Source organism: Thermobia domestica, chromosome 11 (genome assembly GCF_964235325.1).
Source record: "Thermobia domestica chromosome 11, izTheDome1.hap1.1, whole genome shotgun sequence".
Classification (NCBI taxonomy): Eukaryota; Metazoa; Arthropoda; class Insecta; order Zygentoma; family Lepismatidae; genus Thermobia; species Thermobia domestica.
The window spans coordinates 71544402-71568707 of NC_137464.1; the positions used below are offsets into that span (position 1 = coordinate 71544402).

Below are 24306 nucleotides of genomic sequence, written 5' to 3' on the forward strand. Positions count from 1 at the left end.
CTGGGCCTACCCAAAAATTTTGAAGAATATAAACGTCAAAAGACAATAAATATATTTTCACTGCAAAGAAACAAAGCCAATAGATTCATATATTTTTAAAAAAATCTTAAATAGACCTGTATTAATGGTAGATGATTATTTAATAGATATTATTAACTACTACTGCAAAAGTAATTACCGAAGCTTTGGTTCTCCGAAGCAAAGCAAAAAGTAGACGGAGCACGTGTTTTTTTTACGTATTGTAATTGGTTAATTCCCAAGCTTCAGGAGATAATGTACTGATAACATTTATGTCCTCACTCTCAATGTTTTACACATATGAAAGTATCAACCAATATTCCCTACTGTTATTATTTAAGAAAATATTGTGTATAAGTATATATGAGCAAGGGAGTAAGTCCACCCAAAATTAAAATCCTAAAGCCGCCCCTGATTAATCGTGGATTCTCATATGAATTATTTATTTTTTTCTCTAATTTATTTTCAGCATTGCCCAGGGAAGGAATGGCTGGCCCTATGTGTACATTTAAAAACCAATCGTACACGTCTGGTCAAGAATTCTTTGATGGCTGCGATTTACGTTGCACTTGTAGTAACGGATCAGAAATTCTTTGTAAGGTAACGTTAATAATATATCATATTTTTATTTATACATATAGTGATTGGATCAAAGGAACTCCAAGGCGAGAATATTACATCAATATCTTAGTAGAGAATTGTGAAAACAATGCGAACACACACACACCAGAAAGTATACCGTAATTCCTGTCATTTAACGGACCCTTTCTACCTTCAGCCTTGCTACATTACCACATAACCCTGCATTCCAAGATTTTGCTGACCACGAGGATATCAGCCACCTACAATTACTTTTTGGTTCTTCATTTGCCTTCCTTCCTGTTTCTTTTCTTACCTGTCCGATGACACATTTAGCGAAAGTAGCTAAAAAATGTACAGTGTTAATAACATTTAGGAGGTGATTTACATCAAATGAAAAACAACAGTTCTAATATACGTGGGTCGGAAAAGGCATTCTTTTATAGCTGTAAGCCACAGAAAATGCGAAACATCACGTTTGGAAACGTCCTGGCTTGAAAACTGGAATACCTATCACAAACGGTTCTAAGAAATACACAGTAACTATTATGCTCTATCTAAATATCCATGTTTGACAATCCCCCAATACTGGCCTAACGAATCGTATAAAATATTTGGAATACGGGAATACACTTTTAAGTACTAATTGAATACTCATTATGTGTGTACCAGAGAATTGTGAAACATGGATATTTAGATAGAGCGCATACTAGTTCCTGTGTAATTCTTATGAATCACTTGCGATAGTTCTCACAGTTTTCAAACAAGGATGTTTCCAAACTCTGAAAGAAGACGTTTCTCGGAACCAGGTTTATTAAAACTTTTCACCTTCACCTTCTAAATTTATGACAAGGTGTTCATTAATAACCTATATATGAATATAATATATAATATGAATATAATACCCAACTTAATGAATACGATAAGATTTCTAGTATCTTTTTGTAAGGAAATAATTATTGCAGTATATTGCTAACGTTCTGTTAAAATTAACATAGAGAAGTGTTAGCATTTACAGTTCTTCTTCATTTCTTCATCAATGAAGAAATTATCTTTGTACATAGTTGCTGTAATAAATGAAATCTGTCCATCAAACTTTTAACAGTTATTTGTCATATATTGATTTGTCTAAACTTACTGTATGCGTCAAATAAATTGTAGCATCATTTTATGTGTATCATTCATTGAATTTATTTATTTGATATATATATATATATATATATATATATATATATATATATATATATATATATATATTGATACAGAAACATTTTAAATTCTTTTAGCCACGATGTGCGCAGCATCAAACAACTGTTCCACCAGGTTGTACCTTGGAGGATGATCCCGCAGACGCATGCTGTAAAATTACTCAGTGTTCCGATAAAGATCAAGGTAAGAATAGTATATAAATTAAATAAATAAAAGATTTTTTGTACACTACTTCTCTGAGGCTAAAATAAGAGGCAAATCTTATCCCCGTCTATTTCTAACACACTATATATTATAGTAATGTTTCCGAAAAATGATTTTATTTAATAGTTACTTATAATTCGTGATTAAGCTTACTTTTGCCAAACTTTAGGCTTTCCCTTGGATTTTATTTTTCTTCAAGATTTTGTAAAAGTAAGAATTATAAACATTAAGGAATAAGAAAATCAAAAGCGCGTTAGTAAGAAGTTCTGCATAGGCAATGTATCTACTATGGAAAATAACATGAAATTTGTAATTTAACGTCCCATGGTTATGCAAGAGAGATGGATAGTTAATGAAAATGAATGATTCTGAAAGAAAATTCAGACACGATGGTGTCCAACACAAGCTCGCATAGCCTGGGACCGAACTAGGGATGTCTCGTATCAAAAATAGGCACTCTACCACTGAGCCCCTTGTCTACTGTGGAACAAACTATAGATATCATCTGGAAAGTTCGAATAGTGTCACTACATAACATTGACTCAAAAACAGTACTAGGAGAACAGTAATGCACAATATAATGATAATACAGAACAGTGAAAGCCCATTATATTGCTGGCACTATATTTTACATTACAATTATTGGCTACTGTTCTAATGTGAACTATCGATTTTTCGTTGGATGCTGTGTTTACCTCGCTGTTGTAGACCATCGCTTTCATATATTGTCCTTTTTATTCACCACTCCTTTTTTGTATCTCTGTTTTTGCGCCACTGTTTTGATGTGTATTCTCTACGGGTGAAAGTATCAGTTACACGTGTTTTGCTCTCAGCTGTCCCTTAGTTTGTCATATGTTCCACTTTAATCTAACTTATCAATCAACCTGCAGTATCTTATACTTCAATTTGATTTCAATACATCCTGGATTCTCTTGAAAAGGTTTTAAAAATCACTCATGAGTATTAAAGTTATTTTGTTGAATGTTATTTTTCGTATGGCGTTTTCAAAGCTAATTGTAATTGTGATGAATTGCTTCATAAAATGTAACAGAATTTTTATTAAACTTATACACAAACTTCTTATTTTCTTCTTGCATGCTGTACTGGTATATGAATAAAATCTTTCAGCTTTGCCTACGTCCCACAGTTTATTTGGTATATGAGTATGATAGAACAAAAGAACATATTAACATTAGGACTAGAACAAAAGAATATATTAACGACACGAAAAGTAACAGTTCTATTGGGATATTGATATGTTTGCAGTAAACAGGCTACGAGGTTAATAAACCTGTGGCATTTCATAAATAAAAAAAGCTGTAATGAAAGAGAAACTCAGAAAAAAAATTAAATACTGAACCGATTGGTTTAATAAAAATTGTGATTGTTCATTTATAAAATAAATAGTTGAAATGAAAATATAATACAAATGAGAACAAAATTTTGATGAACTTGATACTTTTTACCCGAAGGATATGGCATCTGGCATCTGTATTTGAAGTTGATTATACTTTGTTATGTTCTTCTTTACCCAATTCTTACCTGTTTTATTGTTCTTTATTAATATTATTCGATAAAGAACGAAATACTAGATTCTTGATTGTATTAACTCTCATTTTGGAAGGGTGGCAGAAATGATATTAACTATGTTTGATGATCTTCAATTACTTTTTTTTTTTTTTTTTTTTTTGTGCATTAAATTTTATGTCAAAAGTCAAGTGTGTGTCAAAGTAAACGGTTATGTGCTGATTCTTATCATAAATAATAATTAATTTGTTCAAACGCAACAAAAACTCTTAAAGTTGGACAATAGAATGAAAGAAAGAAACAAGAAAGAAAATATGAAAGTGAGACTTTGATGTATTTAATGACTTTATAATGTAATTTTTCTCTCCTTTAGAAGTTCCAAGCCCGACTGTAAATCTTGATGGCTGTGTTTACAAAAACAAAAGTTATGAAAAGGGTGAAACGTTTGAGGAAGGATGTGAAACGCGATGTACCTGCCAAGGAAATGGTGACTTCAGCTGTCGTCGAAGGTAAATCATTCTACTTTTCTGTGAAATTAATGCTCTGGAGAGCAACAGCTAAGATCTTAGGAATAAATTGAGCAAAATATTTAACAATAAAAATATGTGATCTAGAGTTTATCTGTTAACTAAACGTGTTTGGTGATTGTAGGTATATTTTCAGTATAGGACATCTATTGTCTCGAATCCACCGCTCATTTTGTTAAAATGTTTAATAACTTTTAAAACAATTCAGTCTCCTACCGTAATACCACAGCGCAATAAACGATAAATCATTTTAAAGAGATTGCAAGATCCGTTCGTTTTGGAGCTGCGTTTACCAATCTTGATTCTTTGTTGCAATTTCAAGAAGATACGACAAAATTTCAAAATTTGAAGTTTCGAAATTAAGGGAAGTTCCCTCTCCCACAGAACTTCTACTAAATCCTATTCGTTTATTATACAATCTTACACTCAATAAATAATAATCGTAACACCTACTAGTTCTCAAATTTAAATTTCAAATACTTTGGTAATTATATGGCAAATATATATTGTTGAGAGGTTCAATGCCGCGTTCACAAAAGCTCTCCACTGACTTCTATCTTTAGCCAATTAGATCCAGTTTCTACTTTGTATTCCTATCTCTGCGAGATCCATCTTAATATTGTCCTTCCATCTGCGCCTAGGTCTTCGTAATGGTCGTTTTCCGATTGGTCTTCCAGTCAAGGCTTTCAAAGCGTTCCTACTTTCTTCCATCCTAGCTACATGACCTGCCCACCTAAGCCTCCTAGACTTGATGACCCTAACAATATTGGGTAAACCGTATAAATTATGTAGTTCCTCATTGTGAAGTTTCCGCCATTCCCCATTCCCGTTCATCTTGGGTCCGAATATTCGTCTCAGGAATATTCTATGTTCCTCCCTCAGAGTAAGCGACCGTGTTTCGCAACCATACAGGACAACAGGCATGATTATCGTTTTATTTATTTTAAGCTTCAAATTGCTCGACAGAATTCGCGACAAGAGTTTGAATCGAATAGTAACACGAATTTCCTGCTTTTAATCGACATTTAATTTCTTCGTAAATATGGCTTTCATCAGTTAATATTGATCCCAGATATTTGAAAGTGTCCACTTTATCAAAAGTATTATTTAATGCTTTAATGTATCTATAATTTGCCGCAATACGGTCCCGACGCACTTCCACGTATTTAGTTTTCTCTGCATTTACTTCTAAACCCATGTCCCTGCAAGTGTTTAATAAGATATCTACATTTCTTTCTATTGTTCTCCTATCACCCCCTATTAAATTTACATTATCAATATATATATATATATATATATATATATATATATATATATATATATATATATATATATATATATATATATGTATAAAGTAAATTTAAACAGTACTTACATATATGAAAGTCATTTTCTTACGAATTCATATGCATTTTAAAGCTAAAGCAAAACATTTTCATGTTCACCACTAGAAGTCATTGTAGTGTATCAGTAAACATACTTTCTTATATAAAAATTATTGTTTTAAAATATGTCATGATGATATCACAAGCTTTCAGTAACAATGATAACATCAATTTCTTTTTCCACAATTATGGTATTGATACATTAGGTAAGTTTATTTTCTATAAACTCATACTGTACATACGTAGTATTGTAGTGGATATATTCATTATCGTGTGATAATGTGAACTATAATTATTATAATATTATATTAGTTTTTTCTATTAGCGTTGCAGACCAAGGATCTTGAGATACCAAACATATCAGTTCAAACTTCTGTGATAATCATTGTTAATAAGTCGATCGATTATTGTCTGCTTTTGACGAAATACAAGCTCATTTCATTTACGTTTACTCATCTCAACAACGTATCAAACACTCAACTCTACACTGACAAGAATATAACCAAAATAATCTCTCTAAGGTGTCAATAATCATTCTCCATTTTCAGCAAACTCTTCTATTTATGCCAACCACAGTTCCTTTCAAAATTCATCCAAGTACTGCTATAATTTTACCGTTTATAAAGTAGCGCTCTATTTATTTGTGAAATGAATGTCCGAAATCCAAGATATAGAGGTGTTCAGAATTGAGAAGTTTATACACAACATAAATAAATAAGATTTTGTTCGGTTCATCAAAAATGTGAATAATATGGAGTGATCTCCAGGATAGAGAGTTGTCCAAATGGAGGAATTCTCTAAGAAAGAAGTCTCTTCTATTTGATGGAAGTTGTATAAATAGAAAAATAAAGAAAAATGTCGTTAATTTTGCGTTGAAGTGGTTTGAACAATGATTTAGCTAAATTTCCCAGATTTTCAGTGTGAAAGACATGACAACCGTAGTTGGTAATGATTTTTCTATAGTTATTTTCTTACCTTCTTTCTATTTCATTATTACTACTGCAGTATTATTATTATCTTGTTTTTACTCTAGTAGTAAATTATGATTATGTTTTCATTATGAAATTATGTGTTAATACTATATTTCAGATGTGCACCTCTCCAAAATTACTCTCCAGAGCAGTGCTTAGTTTTACCTGATCCAGATGATGCTTGCTGCACTATTGTTCGATGTGATGTTAACAGTGAAACAGATGAGACTGTCAAGGAAGAAGCTGCTGGTAAGTAGCCTTCATTCCAAGCGTGAAAAGAATGCCATACACTCTGGTCAGTATGCGGGGATTGTATCGAACTAAAATTGTGTGTGTGTTTTTCTCTCTCAGTTTTTTTGCTACAAGTGTATGTATTTTTAAAAATAATATGTTTGTGTACTTTAGTGAGTATTGTTTCTTACCTCGAAGAAGTTGGGGAATACGGGAAGTTTTAGATTTCACTATCGATATATGATTTGCCAACTACTGGAAACTGGTAATATGGAATGTGAATTTATAGAAGCTGTTATTATCAAATATTGACTTTTATTTAGACACTAAACGTAATACTGAAATGTCCCACTATACAGGGTGCGGTAGATATTTGAAAACAAAGTTACGTCTGCAGAAATAAGAAACAGACACTGAGGAGAGATTATTTATTACCATTTAGCATGCTGTACAGTTGATCATATTCACAATGGACAACACCATTCAATGAAACCGCCACCAGCCGCAAAAATGGCATCTACGCGTTGTCGAAAGTGTCTGGAAGCACTTGCCATTGCATTCACAATAATTGCTCTGAGAGCGGCAACTTCGTTGTGTAGATGATTATTGGGGTCCCTCTCAGCCAGTCTTTATTTTTAATAGTCCATTGGTTAGCATCTGCAGAGCTTGAGGTTCACGTTTGGGAGTGACATGGTCATGAAAATTGTCGGCCAGCCATTCTTGAGTGGTATGGACTGTATGGGATAAAGTGGAGTCCTGCTGAGAAACATACGCTTCCCACATACTACAGCAGTAATTTAGGGCTTCACAGTCGTGTTCAACACTTTGGTGTAAGGAGTGGCGTTGACTCTTGCACTTTGACGAAAGAAATGTGGAGGCCGCCTTCATTGCTGAGATTCCCATAACCATCACTGAGCCTGGAAAGTTTGCGTGCATGAAGGTCGGAACCTCCTCGTGGCTTTTACTCAGCCAGCGACCATTTTTACGATTCATCTTTTGTCAAGGGACAAAGTTTTTCTCATCGGGGAAAAATCAGAGCATTCCGAGCTTCTCTGCACGTTTCAGCTTGTTCAAGAGGCGCTTGGCTCTAGGCAGTCGGTTCGCCTTGGTTCTCTGGGACAAGATAAATCCTTTCAATATCACATGCGACCTTAACGGAGGTTCTCATGAATAAAGCCCGGAATTAATGACAAAATGTCATAAGTGCTATTATTGCAATTTTCATAATATTTTCTGGAAAAGTGCAATTTCACAATTTAGAAGCAATTTGTTGCCATTGTCGCAGGTTTTCTCTTCCACTACTCTTTATTTACTTATGAATGACAGCATACCACAGATCTGAGTCGCTCTTATCTGGCCAAGCGATCTCTGTGTCTGATAATAACTTGTCTATTCCCGTTGGAATGTGACAAGTGGAGGAGCGGAGATGCTAGTGTGTATTCAGTTCTTGGAATTTTGAAGCAGTGTTCGGTTCTTGGAATGACAAACGAAAATGCTTACTTTCAAGAAGTAGCCAGGTGGGCAGTTATTGTGAATCTTAGGCGTGCGTAATACAGAACTGGTATTTATGTGCGTTTCAGTATTTCAAGATGCCGAAAGTTGGTCTTTCTAGGCAACAGAAGTTGGAAAAATTTGTGAGTGAGTTCGGGCGTACTGTGTTTTCAACAGGCGGTTCTGTACTGTTTTGTAAGTTATGTGAAACTGTGGTATCGGCTGAAAAGCGTTACTTTATAACACACCATATAAGCACTGCAAAACACAATTCTGCAAGGACACGCAAATCAGCTGGTGAAAAGGTTCAAAATCTTCTAGGAACAGTCACGAATCCCGCTTCGCGTACTAACAGTTTTGCGAATGATCTGTGTGAAGCTCTAATTAACGCGGACATTCCTTTATGAAATTAAAAAATGTTTCCTTTAGAAACTTTCTCGAGAAATACACAAAACAAAAAATCCAAGTGAATCATCTTTGAGAAAGACTTACGTTGATAGCGCGTACAGCAGAACTATTGATGATATCCGTAAAAGTGTTGCTGACAAAAGTATATGGATTTCAGTTGGTGAAACTTACTATATTCTAGGACGTTCCATTGCCAACGTTGTAGTTGGAACTTTGGGAGGGGAAGAAGGCACACAAAAATTTTTGATTGCATCAGAAGTAATGGAAAAAGTAAATGGCACGGCAATTGCACATTACAAAATCGCTGAGTATTCTGTGGCCAGAATGTGAAATACGATAAGGTCCTCTTTTGTCACAGACGGAGCTGCATATATGAAAATGCAGCAAAAGCCCTTAAGATTCTATTCCCACGTATGCTGCATGTCACCTGTCTGGCACACGCGCTACATAGAATTGCAGAGGAACTTCGTTCTCATTTTCCTGACGTTGATCTTCTTGTGTCAAATGTGAAAAAGGTATTTCTGAAAGCTCGCTAGCGAACAAGTGCGTTTCACCAATTTGGCCCTGAACTTCCGCTTCCACCACAGCTTGTCTTAACGAGATGGGGTACATGGATTACAGCTGTTCTCTATTATGCTAACAACTTTGAACCCATCAAAAGAATCATTGATACTTTTGATGAGGATGATGCGTCTTCAATTAAGGCTGCTTAAAGTTTGCTTAAGAAGAATTCCTTGAAAAAGGACTTACTATCCATTTCATAAAGATAGGCCCCTGACTTCGTGGTGCTGCCGTGACGTTCAGTCAAAACTTATATTGCATTGTCGTACCTCGTTGAAATTCCTGAAATGTTGTCTTTTCAATACTTAAGACATAAAAATTTTCTTTGTACTATGTAGTGAGAAAAAAATAGAAATTAATGAAAAAGTGCGTATTTTTTCGTACTTTTTTGGTAGATCAATGTTTATAGTACTATATCTCAGAAAAGAGATCACGTGAAATAATTTCCTGTGTACAATATGTAGATGCATCCATTAACTGTAAGTTGTGAGAATTTCAATTTTCATCACTTGATACTTTTTGTGTAATTAAAACAAATGTACGACGCTCTGATCTCCTTTACCATGGTAGTTAGAGAAACGTACAAAACACTGCTCGAAAATTTGGAAGTCTAGTGTTCCAAATATTTGGAACTATTAACGAAAAAGGGTTTAGTTGTAGAGTATTTATTTTTTTAAAAAATTCTTTTACTTCAACATGTTCTCTGCGTTAAGCGGTGAGCCATGTTGCAGCCCAATCTTTAAATTCCCCGCGCTTATATGAAGAAACAGCATACAGTAAGTGGAAGTGCGGCAACGCTGTCGTGCAGTGTTGTCGCGTTCAGGAAGCTTGTAGCCCGAAGCTTACTTCATAAGAATGTAATAGGAAAAAGTATTTATTATAACCTTTCACAACATCATAAAAATAATAATAATGCATTACACATCTCAATTTAATCGAAATAAAACGTTGAAGTAAAACATCCAAAAACTCATCTCTTAATCTATTTACTTCATTCACTTTCGTAATGGGTTTGTTGACTCATCGCTGCTCCTGTTATCTTCCTGTACACTTATTAACAATGGCTCCATTTTTACCTCAAGATCTATCAGTATACACACTTTCCAGCTTACGAACATGTTAAAGATTAAAAAGAAATGTATCCTTGGCAATCACGTGTTCACCCAAGTTCTGCGATCAATTCCCCTGCCGAATGTATACAATAACACAGAATGGGTCCTTTGTTTTCTTTCAACGAAAGAAAACTATGCAATGTGTAGGTGACGAGGGCTGTATTTGCGTCTAATCACGTTGCACTGATTACGCCTTCAACACTTCCCTTCGGTTCGTAGGCGTCAAAAACTTAGACATGCACTCACACCATATGGGTTCATTGCAATGAGACGGACGAATGGGCATTTATATTTTCCTTAGTATATGTCGTGGTTTTTGATTAAAATATATATATATATATATATATATATATATATATATATATATATATATATATATATATATATATATATATGGATATTCCTTTACGAGCGGCGGTATTACAAAAAGAAGAGGCAAAATTTTTAGCGATAATGAAATTGCAGAACTGATGAATGACTCCGACTCAGACGGTTATGAGTTAGTAATGAATAGTAATGACATTGATTATTCTGTGCTCAGTGGCGTATTCGGGAGTGAACAAGATAGTAACTCTGTTTCAAGTGAACCTGCGGCTGCGCCGGGAAAGAGAGAAAAAAACGTGTCGTTCCTATTCAAAGACAGATTCTGATGTAGCTTGGAGCGATAAAATTCAAGTAAATGCAAAACCCCTGTTTAGTGGTATCCCGGGAATTGATCAAAATGCTGGGTTATCTACAGAGTATTCCGCATATAAAGTGTTTCAGCTGTTTTTACCGATGAAGTTTTATATATATATATAAAAAAAAAGTTGAATTGATTTTGAGTTGAACGTCCTGTTCAGCAGTGAGGCTATATGAGACGTCGACCTACTGATTAACGTGAAATCCAAACTACATGAGCTCTCCCAGGAATAGTAGTAAAAGTTATGAATCAATACGCAAAACAGCAGATTGAGAAAAAGAAAAAATACTAAAACAAAAATCTTTGTTTTCTAAATGAAAGCGTGTTACTTTAATTAAAAACCAGGAACTTTTTACACTAATTATTCACATAAGCCTTGCACGGAAGCCAGCTTTACGCGATTTTTACAAATCAACTACGCAAGAGCTATTAGTATGTCTGTCAAGTGGTGGAACAGATCTTCTGTGAAGTGTAAGCTAAATATTACATATCAACTAAGGTTGTATCATATAATAAAGTTTATGGTTGTATTTGTTTCTGTGCAAGTGTATTTTGTACTGCGTGCAGTAAGTGAAAAACTTACAAAAAGCAACAAATTTTCGAAGACCATCACATGCAAATCCAAACAAAATGAGAGTTCGCTTTTCTAATTTTGAACATTTGGCACATTTTCTGTATATCCTGTTAATTTCTAAGAAATTGGTTTAAAATCTGTGGAGACATAAAATTTTAAAAATATATCTAAAAAGTGCCGGACAGTGTGCGTGACAAGTTTAAATACCCGTCTGTCTGAGAGTGTATACGCGTCAGGAAAATGTGGCAACGTAGCACTCCGTATAAACTGCGATAGCGAAGGGCGCAAAGCTGAGAAAATCATAATGTCATATTTGTGATTGTTTATCTTTTAAAACAAGTCAAAACAGTTTGGTTGAAAAAGCTACTTTAAGATCTTTCTAAAAGTTTTTTAAGATTGTTAATACACCGCAGCAATTCAGAGATAATGATGTCTCACTTTTTACTGAATAACAAGAAAACTACTACGTGTTCAGTAATGAAATTTTCAGAACTTACAGGTAACATATGTATCTACATATGGTGCACAGGAAAATATTTTATGTTATCTCCTTTCCGAGATATAGTCCTATAAACATTGATTTACCAAAAAAGTACGAAAAAATACGCACTTTTTCATTAATTTCTATTTTTTTCTCACTACACAGTACCAAGAAAATTTGTATGTCTTAAGTATTGAAAAGACAACATTCCAACAATTCCAACGAGGTATGACAATGTAATATAAGTTATGACTGGACGTCACGGCAGCACCGCCAAGTCAGGGGCCTATCTTTATGAAATGGATAGTAGTCTTCATTGCAACACATTTTGCAAAGTTACCAGATGCTATTGCCAAGTTTGAAAAAAAAAAAAAAAAAAAAAAAAAAAAAAAAAAAAAAAAAACAGACTCTCGCTTGTTCTCTGAAAATCTTCAATGATACTCTCAACGATCTGAGTGTTGTACCTGATGATAAGGGCGAGTACATTCGGCATAAGTGTAATCGTGTTGTAAGTGCGAATCCAGATTTGGGAAAATTGAAGGACATCGCTAGTGTTATGGAAGGTGATGCTGATACAACTGTTAACAGTGACATGGATCCTTCCCAAATTACATGTTTCAAGTATGCTCCAGTGACATCTGTAGATATGGAAAGATCATTTTCACATCTAAAGCGAATTCTTTCTGACAGGAGACAAAGTCTTTCCTTTGAAAATCTTAAAAAGATGTTAATAATTTCAGAGAACAAAACTATGAAAAACCTTTTGTAAGTGAAAATAAACTGCTAGTGTAGTGTAAAATGACTTCACTTTAGTATTTCTTGTGCTTTGAATGTTTGTGATAATGTAACCGCGTGTGAATAAAATGTGATAGTGTTTTTAAGTTATTGTTTCATTGTTACTACTCAAGAATGGCGAATGAATTGTTAGATGTCGTCCCTTCACAGGTTGCGTAAGTTTCCAGAATTTTAAGTGGTAAGTATAAAGTACAAAATGAAACATTTTATTCGATTAGTAAATGAATTATAGCATATTATAGCTTTACATATTTTAGTATCTATTTTTTCTCTCAAAGTTCGTGATTGTTTGTTTATTTTATTTTGCCATTTTATCTACCATTTTTGGGTGTTTATTTTGCAATTTTGCCAGCCATTTTCGGGCTTTTATTTCGCCATTAATCCCGAGCTTTACTCATGAACCACACGTCAGATAGTGGCCTCGTCAACTTGCAATCGTGTGCCCACATGCACTTCAAAAGATTCTCATCAGTAACAGCCTGAACAGAACGGACGAATTAAGGCATCTCTTAGTGTTCGAACGCGACAATAGCGTTTCCTGTCGGAAACGGTGGCCGCATCACCTTTGACAGCCTCCGGTTCTCTCGAACTTTGAAGACGAATGACCGGGAGACATTCATGAATGCAACGATCTCTGAATTGCAGCAGAATTGGAGTGGCTTGCAACCAAAGAGACAAATCTCGTATTTGCAGGATTTGTAACGATGATGTAAAATACAAGATACAGCGTCATCTATAATGTGTGTTCTCAAATACCTGCCGCATCCTGTAAAGTCATAACCTGTATAATGCGTTAGTATGTTATATTTAGCAAATTATATTGTAGTGATTGCAAGCAGTATGTGTATTAATGTTAGGAGTGAACTATGCATATTACCGTTACAATACATACAATGTGTTAGTTAACCGTGTATTTATTTTTAACGAATACAGTGCATAAAAAGGAAACAATAAAACCTTCTTCAAGCAAAATAAAACCTATCATTTTATTATTGGCAGCAGTGGCATATCTTTCAGAGCCATACAAATTTGTTTTTTCAGATATTCTCGAAAACTATGTAATAGACGCCATTCTGTTCATCTTAATGTCGTCTATTAATTGTTATACGTCTCATCTTTGCACAAAGACATAATTAAACAGAAATTAAAATTTAAGAGCTGATCACCATTTGTGGACTATCTCTCATTAACCGTACTACGTATTGCTATCTTGCTAATGTCATAATAAAAAGGTTAGTGAGAGAATATTTCAGTACCAGTTTCACTTAAATAAATACCATGGTTCTCATAAAGCAACAGTTTTTGATTTGATGAAGAGATTTTTTCATTTTCTTGAAAACTACATTTGAGCTTTTACACTCACTCATATCGCTTAGTCCAATTAAAAATGAAAATGAAATGAAATCTTTGAGTTTTACGTCCCACGCTTATGCCGGTTATGCTAAAGGAGACGGTGATGATGAGTAATGAGTAAAATGGTGGAATGAAGAAAGTGGGAGGAAACGGGAGAACCCCGAGAAAAACTACGCACACGGTGTTTGTCCACCACAAAGTTCACTTGGCGGGGGTTGGCATCGAACCCGGAACCTCAAGCACCAGAGGTGAACGCTCTACCACTGAGCCACCGCGGCACCCTTAGTCCAATTAAATAAGATATATTAATTAATATATGTTTCAGCTTAGGACATTTTTCTCTCTCTCTCTAACCAATGCTTGTCATGTTATAGAATTGGTTTCTAATACCTCTTTTCTGCTCTGAAACTACGTGAGGTGGGAGCTGCCTGCTTAAAAAAATGGGATCGTATAGTTGGATTTTTATCTGAAGTTCTGTACATCTATCAAGAATCTAACCTGGAACCGGGTGCACTTAGTCATGAAAGGCAAAGTTACATTAGACTTCACATTTCAGAAACTGTTGTCACTGGTTTGATATAAAAATGACACTAAAGATTTCAGCATATAGGAGTACATATTATAACGTTTTAGGCTATGTAATAGCCCTGAGTTCGTTATATTAAAATTATGGATTTTGTTCCAAAATAATTTACATACCAACTGTTCATATGATAACACAAGAAATCGAATTTATTTGAACTACTGTATTTTTCGTGATTTTCTGCATTTATTATTTTTATTCTTAATCTTCTTTATAAACAAACTTACATACATCCACTATGGCTTCCTCTCATACTATATAAAGAACTATATAGAAAGAACGAGTTTCTACATGTTTGGCCACAAAAAACAAAAAGAAAAAAAAAAGATACCAAACGATACAGACCATAGGAAATGATATCATAAGATACAGACCATTATCCTTAGTGACATATACATATTTCTACAAGTTATCGTTATAATATAAATGGTGAAAAGTAATACATCTTCGAAATTTTGTCTTATATTATGAAGGAGTTTGAAGCAGATGAAAAGTATTTTCCATTATCTTAAACAACCTTCAGAATTATCACCGCTTGTACTAATATATTGTACTCTAGGGCATAATAATCTCAATTTGTGTTTTTCTCTGTGATGAATTTCGCTGGTTGACATGCAATAATGTACACTTTATATTATCTATAACTCTTTATTCACTTTCGTCGAAATATCTATATCTTTAAGAGGCGAAGATATATTAAAACCTGTTTTTCTTTGTAATTTTTATCGCATCTTGTATTGTACCCAGTGCTCTTTATAATATTAATTTATTATTATTGTTTCAGATGCAAGTCAGGCAACAACTACCACAGTGGCAACTACGCAGTCACCGACACAGTTACCGGTTACAGCAACGACGATGGCAAAAGATAATGTGGAAGGAAGAAATAGAAAAGATGATAATGCAACGCTATCTATGGAAGAAGCAATGAAATTCTTGGAAAATTCCAGTTTCTTACATGTGGCTTCAGTGGATGTTTTGAATAGTTCAACTGTAACTGTGCGTGTGAAGATGGGGCGAGCTTTAGCTTCCAACTTAGATCTTCACAATCTTACAGTGCAAGCAAGCGAAGACAAAGAAAACTGGATTGGAGAAGACTATTCTCATGAAGAAGTAGAAATGGAAGGAACAGATGTAGCAGCTATTCATATTGGTGGCTTACAACCTGGGAAAACGTACTACTTCCGAGTGCTTACACGAGATGCTCGTAGCAATGTAGCCCAAGTTACTATGCCAGAATCAGGTAAGGTTTAAGAGGAAATTGCCTCTATTCTGATAATTGTATTGTCGCGTATTGTTTCTTCTTTTTCTCAATGTTTGTCAAAATTCTTATACAAGACAGGACAACATTTCGTATTTCAAGAGAATTAGAATTACAAGTATATTCTATTCTTGTTCGATTATTGAAATTATGTACATTACTCTGAATTTCTAAGTGAATAATATATCGGATGTTCTAAAAATGACGCCCACGGACCACATAGCACTATTTTACAAGTCAAAATAAGTATACCTTTCGGGTCTTCGTCTGGAGACGCGAATTGCAGTATGTGACAACGTCACAGATAAAGAACCATAAATTAGATCTACCAAATCCATCAAATAATTACATTGATTCTTGCCAGATGGCAGTTCAAGTCAATAGATGTTGACTAGCACCACCTATTACCTTAACAATCGATGTAACTGTTTGATGGATTTGTAGAGCAATACTAATGATTCCAAGTTAATATGCGATGTTGCCACAGAGTGGAATTTTGTTTCCTCATTGTGGCTGAAGGAGACTCCGGAGGGTATTCCATCATACAACATTTCTGCTTTATTTTAACCTGTAGAATAGTGCTCTGTGGTCCGTGGGCGACAATTTTAGAACACCCGATTATATGCTTTAATCTATAGTCTATTCGGAAAGTATGAAGCCATTTTTCTTAATACATCTTTCAGCTTCGCGAATTAAAGTCAAAATATTATCATATGTTAAAATTCTTAATTTTGGGGGGAAATATTACCTTAGTATGCGTAAAGTTTAGAATAATACTTTTATGTGTTACTTAGTAGACAATCTTTCTTCCCATATATGGTATGCAATGACGCAAAACATCTACTTGGATGCAAGTATTACATGTTATTTAGTAATTTAGACACAATAATGATAATAAACAGGTTCAAAGATATTTTCATACTTATTTAAGATGATCAAAGATTAGCTAACTATATATTATTAAAGACAAAAGAAATCATAGTATAATGCTATTATTTGTATGTATAATTATTAATATATTTTAAATACACAAGGAAACACTATGTTGTTCATATTGTGCGCATAATATGGAGCAGGTCAGTATGTATGTACATTGAATTTATAGGTTACTCTAAATACTCAAAAAAGGTGTACTTATATAATTTCGTTCTATTTTAATACTATATCCTCTTGTTCAAAACTAACAATTCAATTTTCACTTAATTATCATTGTCGTTGTTTTTTTCTTTTTTTTCTATTTTCGTTATGTGTTAGTGTCTTTTGCTTGTTGAATTCTTGTTAACATTTTCGGTGATACTAATTTCAGTAAATATGACACTGGATATTTCCAACGTGTGATAAGATTAGAGATGCAAGGGCTCGGAAAAAAAACGGCTTTTTTTGGAAAAAAAACTCGGTTTTTTCTGCTTTGCTTTTTGCTTGGGAAATTTTGGGCTTTTTTTCAAAATACTGCTTTAAATTGATAAAACAGACTTTGTATCGCTTCTCTATAACACAAAAAATCATTTAATTAGTGGTTGATGCTGATAATAATATAAAACATCGAAAATAAACTATGAATTTCGAAAAAATATTTCAAACAATTTTTCTTCAACATATTTACATTATGAATTCCACAGGATTAACCAATGTATATAATAAGAATTTTTTAACCTCCTATATACAAAAGTAAGCAGAGTTGGAAAGAACCGTGATTGTTTTTGAAAATGCCGAAAACCCGTTTTTTGGGGTATGTTTTAAACCAGGCTTTTTTGGTTTAAACCAGGCTTTTTTGACTTAGATTTTTTGCTTTATGTATTTATATTACATATTCACAGAAATAAGTTTGTTTCGCCTTGATGTTATTATGCAACAGCGGGTTTATGCCGGAAGAACTCCCATGAGCTTAAAGAAGTGCGGTCAGTAAATTTCTTAAGTTGAGAATCTCCCGCCCTAGCCATTGGGAAAATCCCGTCATTACTTGAAATGTAAGACAATAACGGGAAAATCCTGTTATTGCTTTGCATGTAAAATTTAAAGGTCAACGTACCATAATCAGTAAGCTAAAACTGAGGTATTAAATTACAAATTTAGTACCGGTACGTAGATATCATTGAAAGTCCAATCCAAGCTAATGTTGGAAGCTACGTAGGCAATCGATAAATTTTGCCAATTTCTATCAATATATTTAAGCAATATTGGCTTCTTTATAAAACAACAGGCATTTATGCATGCAGAAATATACAATTTGGTTTGTTTCGTATATTTAGGCTTAACATCCTTACGAAATACCGAGGTTATTAAGGAGAAGACTTTCGCTTAAACTGACATCCGAACCGCTACTTGGGTTACGCATGAAAGAAGGGTTATGGTTCGACCGAGAATTGAACATGGGACACCTTGATTAAAAGGTGAAAGGGAAATAAAACTATTGCAGGTGGTTTGATATCTGGAAACGTCACCATGAAGTTCACACGATTCGCATTTTTCATTCTTTTTATTTTTGTGGTTTAAACCAGTTATTAAAAAAAAAAAAGTTGGTGTTAACCAGCCAACCCTAAAAGTAAACACTTCTTTTTAAAGAATACACAAATAACTAGCAAAATAGTATGTAGTATTTTTACTTCAAAATATTCCATACCCTCTTTTTGAAACAAAATAAAATTAAAATAAACATAAGAGAAATACTTAGATTTATATGATACACTTAAAGGCTGAACATCTAGAGCTTTTGGTTCTGTATATTCTTGAAATTCTACAGTTAAGTTTTATAGAACCACCATCACAGTTTACCCAATCCTCAAGTTTTCTGAATTTTTAACAAGAGGGATTCAACATATCATTACGGAACTCCCCCCCCAAAAAAAGACTACGGAATATATTTAAGTTAAGCTAAATACAACTGCACAACAAACATGACTGTGTGATTAGCTTTTGCGCTTCTATCGGGAAGTCCGGGATTCAACCAGCATTCGACCATTCTGACAAAGCTTTTCTTCATTCCATCTGTGAATGTAGAAATTGTGCGTGTACTTTGAGTTGGGCGACTTCCTTCTTTATTGTTTTTAAATCGTTATCATTACTAATTACCAGCAGTGACGGTTTTGCGAAGGTTAGGGGGGCGGTCTTTCGGACTGAAGCCCGTTCCCCAAAGTTACGGAATGTCTGCAACAAACGAAATATCTATTATTTATGCCTTTACTCATAAACTTTAAGCTCCCGTCAAATAAAAATTACGAATGTTTAAAAAAACTAAACATTAGTAAGAAACCCTTCCCAAAATACTTTTCTAAATCCGCCACTGATTCTCACTATAAAATGATTTTTAAAGTTGTATCCGGAAGATTATTGCTAAACATATAAACGAAGCGAAATATTAGTTATGCCTGTACTCATAAACTTCAAGCACTTCCCAAATAAAATTAGGACTTTTTAGGAAACGAAACAATCAGAAAAAACCCTCCTAAAGTACTTTTCTAAATCCGCTACTGATTATTTGTATAAATTGGTATTCAAGGTTGTGTCCGGAAAATTAATGCTAAATCACTTCACAGCTACAGTATAACAGAAATGTGGAAGTACGGTTTGACGGATATATTGAAAAACGTACGCTTTGACGGATAAATAGAAAAACGGGCAAGTTTAACTTTTGCGCTAGAAGCTAGAGTACTAAAAGCTCTTAGAAATGAAACACGGATGACAAACTAGAGAAGAAAAAAGATGTCGATAACTCAAAAGTTAAAATAAAGTTAAATAGCCTCTAAAATTACCCTCAAATACTACATTCTTCATGTTTGCTTTAATTCGTAAAACATGTGCTCCATCCATCTTGATGGTGAATTTCAGAGCGAAATATGACATTCAGGTCGTGGAATTCTTATCTAACTATAGAATATACTATAAGAAAGCTATTTAGATAGAAAAATCATGAAGTTGAAAAAAGCCAAAATTTCCAAAATTCTCGTTTTTTTCCCAAAAAAGCCGGCTTTTTATGTGAAAAAAACCATCGATTCAAAAAAGCCGGCTTTTTTGCATCTCTAGATAAGACAAAGCATAATTTTGGAGAAAGGGATATTTCGATATTTGTAATGCTTAACAATTTATTTAACAATCACCAGATACAGCTCAGAGGCCATTTTATACTAGATGGATTTGGGAAGGTAGCGGCCAGGGCGTGTTTAGTAGATACTATCCCGGCATTTGCCTGGTAGAACTGAAGAAAACAATGGAAAACCTCAGTCAGGATGGTCGGCAGCGGGAATCGAACCCACGACCTCCCGAAAACAAAGCCAACTCTCTACCACTTGAGCTACTTCGCTTGGTCTTCTGATACACGTTTTTAGAAGATTTTTTTTTAATTCAGTAGCTGATCTTGTCTTACTCTCGTTTGGACGAATAGAGTATGATTAACGTACATACACACACAAAATTAATGTTCATTTGTTTTTCGTGTGTGTGATTTTGAGTTCGATTCACAGTGAATGAACAGAATTTTAGGTATAGGTTCAGCATCATGATGTAATTGGGGATGTACTTAAATTAAGAGCTTGAAATTGGAGTGTAATTGGAGAACTACAAAATATCAAACGTAACGGCGTTGTGCTGGTCACGTGATGCTTAAATTAAAAAGTAGCAAGATCTCAGATGTAATGGCACTGTGCTGGTTATGACCTGCTTAAATTAAGAGATAGCAAAATATTATACATGATGGCACTGTGCTAGTCATGAGCTACTTACATTACAGGTAGCAAAATATCAGAAGTAACGGAGCTATGCTTGTCATACTTCACTTTGCTAAAGTTATGTGGCTAACCACCGCACTTCATACATACACTTTAATGTCATAAAGTTTAGTTAATTTTGGTGTGTTATTGATCAGTGCAAGTAAAAGGAAAATTATTAGAGCCATTTAAAATACATTTCTAACCAATGTAAACTTGAGCATTTCGAGGAAGTAGTTATCCTCGAGAGTATCGGGGAAAGTAGTTTGATCTATAATACTTCCAAGAATTTTGGAAGAAATAGCTTGATATCCAATGTTCCCGAAAATATCTGAGAAGTAAATTGATCTCCAATGCTTCCGAGAAGGTCTAGGGAAATAATTTATTGTCCCATACTACCGAAAATTTTAAGGGAAGTAGTTGGATATTTCGAGAATTTCGTGGGAAGTGGTTTAATTTCCTACATATTATCCCTATATGTGACCTTGTGTGAATCCTATGTCCAATTCCTAACAGATTCGAAGAATTGTATGTGCGAAATTAGCGTGCGGTGTGCGGTTTATATGCAGTAAAATCGACTTTACTTGCTCGGTCATATCGTGCTACCAAAATTATTACATTTTTATCTAAAAATTTCAATTGACTGCAAAGATTGATGTGTCCTTTCAGTACTACAAAGGTCTTTAGCAGTGCTATAACTGTACGTTCTTGATACAGAAATTATTTTAAACTTTCTTGTATTTTGTACAACTAATGAATCCAAACAGTAACCTATTTACAGATGGGCAGAGACAAGGTGTATGTGAGAATGTTTATCTCTCGCGTAGAGATATTTCCGATGGAACCATGATTGAGTTACATAATCAAAAATATAAAATAAATACTACTTTGACATCAGGGACGTTAAACAATTAAAAGGAATAATTGTTCGAATTACGAATAATTGTTCAAGCATTGAAAGTGAATATTCAAAAAATTTAATCAACAGTAGTCTCAAATCAATAACGTTGGAAGTACTTAGTGTCACTATCTTTATCTTGTAGTATAGTTTCCTATTCTATTTTGTCTGTCTCTCTTTTTCTCTTGAAAGTGCTTGATTATGAAGGATGTGAGTTTGAAGATCAGAAGCTTGCAGTGGGACAAGTAATCTTCCACAATTGCTCAGAAAAATGTACCTGTGTAAGCCCTGGGGATATGCAATGTGTTCCTCGATGCCCAATGTTTCTATCAACTACTGTATTACCTCATTGTCATTTACAACCAGATCCACAAGACTCATGCTGTCATATACTAGACTGCAACAATACAGAAACCACCACCACTGTCATGAATTACCAAAGAACTGGACCTACTGTACTTCTCGAAAGCGTTGAGAATGATAACGGATCAGTTAATGTAGGGACTAGTTCGTCTTTTGTGACCGATATATTTGAAACTCATGATGATTTTTCTGATGACAGTAAAATTGAAGTTAGTACTAGTTCAGCTAACCTAACTGGTAATGTTCATAATGTTTTAGATATTTCTAACACTTCAGCTACAAATAATGAATCTATAGGTGAAGTTTCGGGCAGTTTACATGAAACTGATGTTCAAGATAACGGTAATACAACAACTATGAGTCCTGTGTTGCCTACAACCACTAGCTTTCAAAGTACAGAAGCAACTAGTGCATTACTTCCTATTAGTATTTCCGAAGTAACAGACTCTGAATCTCATACAGAGACAGTAATCCAAGGTGAAGTAATTAGCGCCACCCCAGTCATTACAGTTCATACTATTGTAAGAAGTAGGGACGGGAAAATAGTGAACAATCCAAGTGAGCGTCCTACTGTTGTTGATTCCACCGTAGTTCCATACGCAACCACAACTGAAAGCACTGTAAGTGAGTCCCAGCTTTCAACCTCTTCGACATCTTCTTCTTCTGCATCAGGTAACTGTGCTTATCTTTCTTTTCTTTTTTCTGTATTTGTGTCTATGTGTGTATGTGTGAGGTCAAGTTTTGTTTGCAAAATTTTGTGTTTTAAAGTTTCTAAATGTATATTATACTCTGATTAAAATAATTGTCATTATACGTTGTATAGGGGTAACAGAGATTCCATATTGTAAAAATTAATCAACTTGAGTCTCCCCTGGTTGCAGTATATTAGAAACATTGACTGATGTGACATCGTTTCCAATAGTTGCAGTATATTACAGTACAAACATTGAGTGATGTCATATTGAGATAAATGCATGTAATATAACAGTTAACATAACTTTTAAACACATGCGAATAAATAAAAATGTCTTAAGTACCAACTACAGTGTTTAAAAGAGTAAAAGGAGTATAGTCAAGCATATCATTTGCACTTAATTTCTAATAATTGAGTAAACATTTACATAAAGACATTGATGAATATTTGTATATTGTTGCCTGTCATTTAAACAAGAATTTTAGGAATGATCAAAAAACATGCATCAAAAGATTGCGATCTTGGCCAATAATTAGTTTTTGGGTCAGGGGCCACAAAATTTTTGAACGGCCCCGAAATCGATTTTCGTATTTTCTACGGAATAATCACATAATACTGAGTTAGGTGATAGTTTGGGTTTAGCTACACTATATATTGTTCTCCAGATATAAGACCTACAAGAAAAATTTTGATTGAAATATATTGAATCTTACAAACAAACAAACAAAAAAAAAGATAGATTAGATATCTCTCGCAGTATAATTAAAAGCATCTACATGTAGAAATTAAATCAAATAAATTAATATTAATTAAAGTCTAGAAATTTCTACAAATGAATCACTCTCGAAAATTTCTTTCACTTGCAAAATATTAAGTTTGATCATCTATAAACTGAGCATTTTTTCCCTTCTTGTGTAAAAAAAAAATTATTAAAATGTACAAGTTTTTTTTTCCATTGAACTTGTTATTTATAAAGCTTTGTGTATTTTTGTCACGAGCTCAGCAATAGCGGGGGAAAAAAAGAGAAAAACGAATTTGGTAATGTTCAACTCAACTTGTAAATCAGTGTTAACTCACGTTCACTTTTTCATTTCATTTGTTTTTGTTTTCTGTCTTTTCCAAAAATATTTCTTTGTTACGTTCAATCCTGTTGTTAGGCAGGAACTGTTTACTGATTTCGCGAAAAATGTTAAACTTTACTTTGTCAGATATTTGTATTGATAGTTCACAAACTTGATAACAATACTTGAAACCAAATAATGTGTGTTACTTCAACTGTCAATATTTAAAATACTAAATACTAAGCAGACTGCAATACTTGTAACCCTACAAATTAGTATCGCATTATTTTCCATTTATTTGTGTACTCTCAATTACAGAAGCCATATATTGTTCAGCACATCAGTAAACACATATTTTTCTCCTAACTAAATCACAATAAGATATCATATAAATTATCGAATATCTTCCCGATTTAATTTACAATTCGCGTTTAAGCTATCTCAATAAATCGTTGTGAACATAAAACCTAGACTACTCCATTACAACTCATAACGGGCACACTGCTAACACCCGTCATTTCAACTTTCTCTGATGTATAACAAATAATTGCTTAGAATAATTCCAGCAACTTCTAATTAATTTGTAATTACTAATTTTCTAGCAGTTCTATTGCTTGAAACTTTACATACAAAAATAA

The 24306-nt window shown here is 33.8% G+C and overlaps 1 protein-coding gene across 3 annotated transcripts in view; it reads left to right on the forward strand.

The window, feature by feature from the left end:
- sas (stranded at second transmembrane protein) overlaps positions 1-24306 on the forward strand; it is a 325151-nt gene that overhangs the window by 237985 nt on the left and 62860 nt on the right. For all 3 annotated transcript variants that reach the window (XM_081730579.1, XM_081730578.1, XM_081730580.1), the window contains exons 6-10: positions 488-618; positions 1884-1989; positions 3911-4046; positions 6539-6669; positions 15476-15934. In XM_081730579.1, the coding sequence (XP_081586705.1) occupies positions 488-618; positions 1884-1989; positions 3911-4046; positions 6539-6669; positions 15476-15934 (963 nt within the window). The remainder of the gene's footprint in view (positions 1-487; positions 619-1883; positions 1990-3910; positions 4047-6538; positions 6670-15475; positions 15935-24306) is intronic.